The sequence below is a fragment of the Eptatretus burgeri genome, unplaced genomic scaffold (genome assembly GCF_056783735.1).
Source record: "Eptatretus burgeri isolate ZD-2024b unplaced genomic scaffold, Ebu_testis_v1 Ebu_testis_scaffold_373, whole genome shotgun sequence".
Classification (NCBI taxonomy): Eukaryota; Metazoa; Chordata; class Myxini; order Myxiniformes; family Myxinidae; genus Eptatretus; species Eptatretus burgeri.
In genome coordinates, this window is record NW_028222322.1 from 39,253 (window position 1) to 48,641 (window position 9,389).

At 47.9% G+C, this 9,389-nt stretch overlaps 1 protein-coding gene across 1 annotated transcript in view; it reads left to right on the forward strand.

Annotated features, from left to right (window-relative positions):
• LOC147007235 (dynein axonemal heavy chain 17-like) overlaps positions 1-7,432 on the forward strand; it is a gene marked incomplete at its 5' end in the record, with an annotated part of 45,009 nt that extends 37,577 nt beyond the window's left edge. Inside the window, 6 exons of the mRNA XM_085867484.1 lie at positions 1,216-1,407; positions 1,531-1,710; positions 3,491-3,673; positions 4,612-4,794; positions 5,551-5,694; positions 6,944-7,432. Of these exons, the coding sequence (XP_085723610.1) occupies positions 1,216-1,407; positions 1,531-1,710; positions 3,491-3,673; positions 4,612-4,794; positions 5,551-5,694; positions 6,944-7,201 (1,140 nt within the window). The remainder of the gene's footprint in view (positions 1-1,215; positions 1,408-1,530; positions 1,711-3,490; positions 3,674-4,611; positions 4,795-5,550; positions 5,695-6,943) is intronic.
• Between the last annotated feature and the right edge of the window lie 1,957 nt (positions 7,433-9,389).

Here is a 9,389-nt window from a genome sequence, read left to right on the forward strand (position 1 = left end):
CGTCTGGCATATTTCTCGCCGCGCCGTACTCGCACACGTTTTCATGGAGCTCATGGACGCGGAAGTGCGTGTATCAGTCATTCGTGCCTGTGGACCTCACTGTACGACTTGCACGACCTGGCAGAAGTCACCGTCGAGTGAAATGACCTTGCCTGCGAACGTCAAAACCTCCTGCGTCGCTTCTCACAACGTCCGTCCGTCCGGCCCAGTGCCTCTAGCATACACCGACGCGTCGTCAGTGCCTCGTCCCACACAATGAGGGCAGCCTGCTGGATAAGTGCGGCAAACATGTTTATGGCGAGCTTGGTCGGGCTGAATCCACTTTCATCATCCAAAATTGCTCATCCCTTAATTTGGACGGCGTATTGGCAACAGACCGCTGTTTCCATCGCTCTCGGAAATGTTAAATAACTTGGGTTACATTATGGACGATCAATGACTGGTTTGAAGCAAAAACACATGACGTGGCCACTGCTTGGTGTGCAGATGTAATATGTGGTGGTTACATCGATCGGATCCGATTGCGCTTGCACCTGAAGCCTGAGGCCTAAAGCTTGTGGCCTACATGCCTGAAGCCTGAGGCCGAGAGCTCGTGGCCTGAAGCCTGAGGCCTAAAGCTCATGGCCTTCATGCCTGAAGCCTGAGGCCTAAAGCTCGTGGCCTACATGCCTGAGGCCTAAAGCTCGTGGCCTTCATGCCTGAAGCCTGAGGCCTAAAGCTCGTGGCCTACATGCTGAAGCCTGAGGCCTAAAGCTCGTGGCCTACATGCCTGAAGCCTGATGCCTAAAGCTCGTGGCCTGCATGCCTGAAGCTTGAGGCTCGTCGCCTTCACAATGGACGTGATCTGTAGACACTTGATCATTTCAACACTCGTTTCGGTCGTTTAAACTGAACGGGAAAGTTATCGGCCATGGCGACGGTGAACGTGAGACTTCCGAAGACGTCTTCAGACTCACCAGAGAAAGAAAATGGCGGACGGATGATTTTTTTTTCCGGCTCACAATCGAGGGTGTGGTCAGACTAGCCGTCCAACCAATGGGTGTTGAGCACGAGGCTTCAGATGCACGCACACAGCTTCATGACGTTTTAACGCCGTCCTGGTTGTTTCATAGAGAGTTAATGTTATCAGAACATGTCGATTCCCTCTAATTTTCGGTTTCGGACGCGAGCACGCGGCTGTGTGACGATGGATGTGTATGTGCTGTGACCTCGCAGGACACCCTGGAGATGTGCTCCAAGGAGAACGAGTTCAAAGCGGTGCTTTTTGCCCTCTGCTACTTCCACGCCGTCGTGGCGGAACGGCGCAAGTTCGGCGCACAGGGCTGGAACCGCAGCTACCCCTTCAGCAACGGAGACCTGACCATTTCGGTCAACATCCTGCACAACTACCTGGAGAACAATACGAAGGTTGTCGCGTTTTTACAGTCGGACAATACGAGTGTGCACTTTGTGATCAAGGTAAATGTCGCTCAAAAACGATGCACGGTGCCGGGTAAACGACTTTCGGCGAACGTTGTGCTCGCTTCCCAGGTGCCTTGGGATGACCTGCGCTATTTGTTTGGGGAAATAATGTACGGCGGACACATCACCGATGACCGAGACCGGCGCTTGTGCAAAACGTACCTCGAAGAGTTCGTGCGGACCGAGATGCTTGACGGAGAATCGTTACTCGCTCCTGGGTTCCCCGTACCTCCAAACTCCGACTACAAGGCACGTTTGGTTGAACTCGTCTCACCTTTGTCAGGTTCAAATAAATTGCAGAAAATGATTTAAATTTTTTATTTATTTTATTATTATTTTTAAAGATCTTGAGATAATTCAATTTTTTTTAAGAGAATGTTTGAGCAGAGGGTTCCAGAGAGGAAGAGATTTCGCTGACGGTGACGTGGTTGAGCATTTTCACAAAACTCCGACAAGCAGAGAGACGGAGTCGGTTGGAAACACAGTAACGATGCTCACGACGAGGATTCTTCTTCCTTTGGAGTCCGTTCTTCCAGCCAGGATTTTCCGATCTCGGTATCCCAGATAATTGGAAAATGAGCTTGACCACGGTGTTTGTTTCACGTAACGCAGACACATCCAAAGAAGGTGTTACATCGCTCTTTATCCTTTACTCAAATTCGTCGACCGATGTGTGTGTGTGTGTGTGTGTGTGTGTGTGTGTGTGTGTGTGTGTGTGTGTGTGTGTGTGTGTGTGTGTGTGTGTGTGTGTGTGTGTGTGTGTGTGTGTGTGTGTGTGTGTGTGTGTGTGTGTGTGTGTGTGTGAGTTTGTGTGTGTATGTGTGTGTCGCGCTACTCCTCCGACTGCTCTGTGACAATTACATCCATACCTGCTGCATCGGATCAGCATGAACCCAATTGGTGCACAGGGGTGTTTTTATCTTTGCTTGTGGTCTTGGAGAGAGAAAGGAGGAGGGGAGGGAGCAAATTGTCCATGTGAACGTGTATCATGTGGCGCCACCTCCAGGTGGGAGAGGGTATTACAAGTCTCCAGTATTCTTGTCCCCCACGTTTTCCAGTGCTGTGAGGTGTTTTTAATTCGAAGCAATAAGTATTTTTTGGCTTCGTGCACGTAATGCGCATGCTAATTTGTTTGTTTTTGCATTTTTGGGGAGCGATTGAGACAGCTGCCAGTTGCCTATACACCGCCCAAATGAAGGCACGTGTCAGAAGAACGCGTTGCACGCTTGGAACAAGATCGCCCGTCGGGCAGGTACTCCGCTCGTGTGTTATAAAAGTCTTTTCGACCCAAGAACCATGACAGACACCGGTTGCCTCTCACGTGTGAGCATGACAAAACAAAAAAGGTTTTCTTTACAGGAGGCTTTGCATTATTTATGTTCCAGCAGATCCTTGGCCAGAAAGAGTGAAATCCTTTGATTCCATGACGACCGGGGTTTTGTACGTTCATTCTGACCGTCTCGAGGATTCCATCCAAGCTTCTGGAGATACCGTGGGTTAAGGCTGTCACGTCTTTCTTGTCATTGATTTGTGAAAACGTCAAAGATTTTTCAGACGCAGGACGTTTCGGCGCTCGGGACACATTCTTGCCGGGCCGTCAGTTCAGAGTTCAAATCCTTCCGCACGGAAGGCACCGAAAGGACAGAATCTCAAAGATTGCCATTTGTGGTTATTTTGTTACGTTTGCTGTTATTCACCGTTTACATTATTATTACTTAATGAACCATTTACTCAGGGATTGTAGCATCAGTTATGTTGTGTATAAACAACTTGCATTGGCACGGCTTGGAACAATGGGGAACATCTGATGGAGATAATGCACCAGGGAAGCAACCCATGTATTGTATTGTATTATCTGTGTAATAACAGCAATAATCCGTGTGATACCAATAATTTCGCTTTGTGCAAGCTGCATCGTTAGCTCGGTGAGCATGAGGAACGTTCAGGACCAAGTTATCGATGTCTTGATCTCTCGTGCGTTGTCGGTGATGATGAAGAACGTACAGTTTTGTCATTTCTGATTTCCCAGGGGTACCACGACTACGTGAGTGAGAATTTGCCCCCCGAAAGCCCCCAACTCTACGGGCTTCACTCCAATGCCGAGATCGGTTTTCTGACCGTGACCTCCAGCAAACTCTTCCGCACACTCCTCGAGCTGCAGCCGAGACAGGCCGAGGGTGGAGGTTCAGGAGATATTTCTCGACAGGAAAAGGCACACTTTCACCTCACTCACTCACTCACTCACTCACTCACTCACTCACATGCAGGCACTCACTCTTATTTTTCTTTTTTTTAAGAAAGAGTAACAAATAATTTCTTGCCAAACCAGCTCATACAATCTTCATTTGCTTCAAGGTTCACAAAAGCCTGTTATTTAAAAATATGTAAAATATGGATACAAACAAACACGACATAATGGTGACCGAAGCTTTTCGTGCTGCACTCTTCAGGGTAAAAATCGCAGCAAGTGAAGGAGGACGTGAAGGCGCGTGCTTTATACGCAGGTCTCAATTAGGTCGATGCCGATTGGTTCATCCGTAATGACGTCACGGTTAATCCGAACGTCACGGTTCAACCGTAATGGACCTTCGGGGAAACCCATCCCCCCTCTCTCCAGGATGCGGTTGCAAACGTCAATCATCGACGAACTCTGCTCCAGCCAATGGGAGCTCGAGGTGAAGATGATGAGCCGAACAATGGGCGTTCGGATTAACCGTGACGTCATTACGGTTGTACCAATCAGCGTCTACCTTATTAAGACTTTGTATAAAGCACGCGCCTTCACTTCCTCCTTCACTTGCTGCGATTTTTACCCTGAAGAGTGCAGCACGAAAAGCTTCGGTCACCATTATGTCGTGTTTGTTTGTATCTATATCAAAGTTCTGTCGTTCCAAACATCTGTTTAAAATATATATATATATAAATATATATATATATATATATATATATATATATATATATATATATATATATATATATATATATATACACACACACACACACACACACACACACACACACACACACACACACACACACACACACACACACACACACACACACACACACACACACACACACACAGAGAAAATGTGCCACTCACCTCCAAACACGAACATGATCTTAACACTGGGTCCTCGTCTCGCGCAGGTGAATGCCACGCTGGACGAAGTGTTGCAGAAACTTCCCGAGCCTTTCAACTTGGCCGAGTTGATGAGCAAGGCAGAGAAGCGAACTCCTTTCGTGGTCGTCGCCTATCAGGAATGTGAGCGCGTGAACCTGCTCACGAGAGAGATCCGAAGGTCACTGCAAGAACTGAAACTCGGCCTCAAGGTGCACGTGCCCTCGTTCGAACAGGACGGACGGTACTCTGCTCACATATCTCTCGCGACTCCGTGAAGAAGGCCCATGATCCGTGCAGCAGTGGTTGGTGCAGCCATGGTCCCATTTGAGGGAACTCCACAACACGTGGATCTTGCAATTCCGGATTTTTTTTTGGGTAGGAATGTCGAAACTAAGTGTGACGTGTCCAATTTGGATCTCAGAAATCGAATGTTTTGTCCCCATTTCTTCGACGCCAAGGAAGCGGACAATTTGAATCTGATCTTTTTTGTTCAAAAGTATTCGTCATCACATCCTGCTGGCACATGGGTTTTCAAAAACACGATCATCATCATTATCTGTGGTCGTTGTGGCCTTGTGTTGAGGAAACCGGACTGGCATCCCGGACGGGTTCAAAAGTTCAGGAATTTACACTGAAAATGACTTGAGAACAATGGGCTGACCGAACCGGCACATCCCCCCCCTCCCTCCCCAAGTGTTCAAAGTCAACCAAAAAAGGTCGCATTTAATTTCCTTTGGTCTGAGAGGGGTCTGCCAATCGTGAACGGACAATATTGAATAACGAAATATGATGTTGAACAATACAAATGTGCAAACGTGACGTAACAATGATTATCAACTGAGATTCATCGCTGTGTGCAACCAAGGTGCACCAAACAATGGTGGTTTTGTCCCCTCTGACCTTATTCCTCTGAATTCTGAACATCCTCAGGGTGATCTAACCATCTGCATCCTCTGCATCCTCAGGGTGAACTAACCATCACAACGGACATTGAGGAGTTGGAAACGGCCATCTTTTTTGACGCCGTGCCTGCGGCATGGACTCGCCGGGCCTATCCCTCCATGTTCAGCCTTTCTGTTTGGTACTCAGACCTGCTACTTCGCATACGGGTATGAGTTCACCAACACACATATTACATGAAGGAAGGATCAAAACGGACAAACAAACAATCAAACGTTGACACATGATCACCTGGTCTCGTTTGTGTTTTTTATGCTCTCTTTTCATCTCTGGCTCACGGTTAAGGTGGCTGGCTTAAGATCTTAAGGTCTTGAGTTCGATGGATACCCTGTTTTTCCGTTGAAATAACACCAGGTAGGTTGACTCAGTCTGTCATCCTTCTGAGGTCGGTGAAATGAGCACCGGCGTGCTGCTCACAGGGGGCACTGCATCAGCGGCACAGCCACGCCTCCATAAGATGATGAAGCCAAGCAGCCACAGGCTGCATGCGAAACAACAGCAACAACAACAGCATCTCTGGCTCTCAATTTCTCTTCCACTTTATGTGGAATCAAACAGAAGACCAAGAAAGAACATGAGGAAGAAGAACTTTGACGATTTTTTTTCTTTACTACCTCTTCCATGAGCCTCGACTCTGCCCACAAACAAAAAGCACAGCAAGCCAGAGAGTTCCGAGCACACCTTACCCCACGCAGCCTTGAGGAAAAGGACATGGGGAGGGTCTTCTCAGCTCTTGGTTTGTGTTTCCGAGCACGATGTATATGTACTCCCCGACGAGGTGCCATTTTTGCCTGAATCTCGATGCACCCCAACACTGAGGGAGCGACAGGTGCATGTGATTGGTCGAGGTGACGTACGAGTTTATCCAATGGAGTGCTGCCAAACAGAAGGGGGGTTTTGAAGTGCCAAGAAGGAGATTTTGTGTTCTACAGTTTTCAAGGAAATAATTAATTTGTAGAAAAAGGAAGTTTCCCGTTGTTGACGCACCGTCTTTTACACCACCTTATTGAACACGTCACACTCGTGATTTGTACCTGTTGTTTGTGTCCTTTATGATGTCACTCAAAACATGAATTTTCCTGTTCGGAATGATCTTCAATCTTGACTGCCAGGACAGGAAGACAGATTTAAAAAAAAACAAAAAAAGAAAACATTAATTACCTTCATCTGCGCATCGGAAAGAGATTCCGTACAATTTGCCAAATCCAGAGCCAAAGGACCGCGAAGCTGCAGGTTTGTGTTCCGATTCGTGTTCAAAATATCTCATTCAAATGAAATTGAGTAGTCCCTCGATCGTACACTGACGTCTGCACACAGACAGACGGACGGACAAACAGATATAAATAAAAACAAAAGTTGATATAATAATTTTGTTTTGTGCGTGTATCGTGTTGGCAGGAGCTGGAGGGCTGGACCGCCGATTTTATCCTCCCGAATACCGTGTGGCTTGGTGGGTTGTTCAACCCTCAATCGTTCCTCACTGCCATCATGCAGGCGACCGCACGTCGCAACAAGTGGCCGCTTGACTCCATGGTCTTGGCTGTGGAAGTGACAACAAAGAACCGAGAGGACGTAACAAGTCCCCGCCAGGACGAGGCCTATATTCATGGACTTTTCATGGAAGGTGTGTCCTTGACCCTCCGACACAACTCCTAAACCTTACGCATCCTGGTCAGGTAACACTACTGGTGTGATACATTCAGCCTTCGGCACGATTTCCTGATATGACTTGACTGTCCAGAAATCATCATGTAGTATCCGAAAGTGGAATTTACAAAATATCTTTGTCTTATCCTCATTGTACATTTACTGGCTGAGTTCAATTCCAAACCTCACAATAAACGGTCAACCTGATGCTTCGCAGGCGGGGAATTGATTGCATCGATGAGTGTGCTGTCCATCTGGTGGGACGATAAACTGAGGACTCGTCGAACAGAATAGTCCGAGAGACTTCAAAGATTCCATGACATATTTTGCGAAGAAACTGATTCCTTTTTAACCTGCCTCCCCTCTTCCCACCACCTCAAATCTTATCACACCTCCCCTCTTACCACCCCCTCGTATCTCATCACACCTCCCCCTCTTCCCACCACCTCAAATCTTATCACACATTCCCTCTTACCACCCCTCGTATCTCATCACACCTCCTCCTCTTCCCACCACCTCAAATCTTATCACAACTCCCCTCTTACACACCCCCTCATATCTCATCACACCTTCCCCTATTCCCACCACTCAAAATTCATCACACCTCCCCCTCTTCCCACCCTCTCAAATCACATCACACCTCCATCTCTTCCCACCCCCTCGTATCTCATCACACCTCCTCCTCTTACCACCCCCTCAAAGTTCATCACACCTCCCTCTGTTCCCTCCCCTCTTCCCACCCCCTCAAAATTCATCACACCTCCCCTCTTCCCAACCTCTCAAATCTCATCACACCTCCTCCTCTTTCCACCTCTTCAAATGTTATCACAATTCCCCTCTTACCAACCCCTCATATCTCATCACACCTCCCCCTCTTCCCACCACCTCAAATCTTATCACAATTCCCCTCTTACCAACCCTCGTATCTCATCACACCTCCTCTTCCCACCTCTCAAAATTCATCACACCTCCCTCTCTTCCCATCCTCTCAAATCTCATCACACCTCCTCCTCTTCCCACCTCCTCAAATCTTATCACAATTCCCCTCTTACCACCCCTCGAATCTCATCACACCTCCTGCTCCTCCCCCCCCCTCAAAATTCCTCACACCTCCCCTCTTCCCCCCCCCCCACATCTCATCACACCTCCTCCTCGTTCCACCTCCTCAAAATTCATCACACCTCCCTCTGTTCCCTCCCCTCTTCCCACCCCTCAAATGTCATCACACCTCCCCCTCTTCCCACCCTCTCAAATCTTATCACACCTCCTCCTCTTTCCACCCCCTCAAAATTCATCACACCTCCCTCTCTTCCCTCCTCCTCTTCCCATCCCTCAAATGTCATCACACCTCCCCTCTTCCCACCCCTCGTATCTCATCACACCTCCTCCTCTTTCCACCCCCTCAAAATTCATCACACCTCCCTCTCTTCCCTCCTCTCTTCCCATCCTCTCAAATGTCATCACACCTCCTCTTTCCACCCCCTCAAAATTCATCACACCTCTCTCTCTTCCCTCCCCCTCTTCCCACCCCTCAAATGTCATCACACCTCCCCTCTTCCCACCCCCTCGTATCTCATCACACCTCCCCTCTTACCACCCCTCGTATCTCATCACACCTCCCCCTCTTCCCACCCCTCAAATCTCATCACACCGCCCCTTCTTACCACCACTCCTTCTTACCACCACCTCAAATATTATCACACCTCCCCCTCTTCCCAACCCCTCAAAATTCATCACACCTCCAACGTTGGATTGTTCAATGCTTTGTGTCCAACTCTGAGAAAGCCACTTCACGCAGACCGCGCCTTTTGGGAGCTGATAGCCGCTGATTTCAGATATTTTGGTCGTTCAAACATCACGTGGTCAGTGGTCATCCAGTAACAGTGCGCTTCACTCAACACATACCCAGCTCTTCCCAATCACACGTCCTGCCATTCGTTCCACATTCATTTCCATCGCGTCACACTCGAGTCGAGTCAAAAGATGGCAGCCTGAGAACAATGCTCGAACAGGCCTTCACCCTCCAGAAATTGATTAAAGACCCTTCTTTTCTCCATTGACGTCTTTTCTCCAAGACGTCTTTTCTCCATTGTTATCGTCATCCGAGGACAGCCTCCTTTTGGGGACAATTTCCTTGAGATTAATCCTATATATTTATATATATATATATATATATATATATATATATATATATATA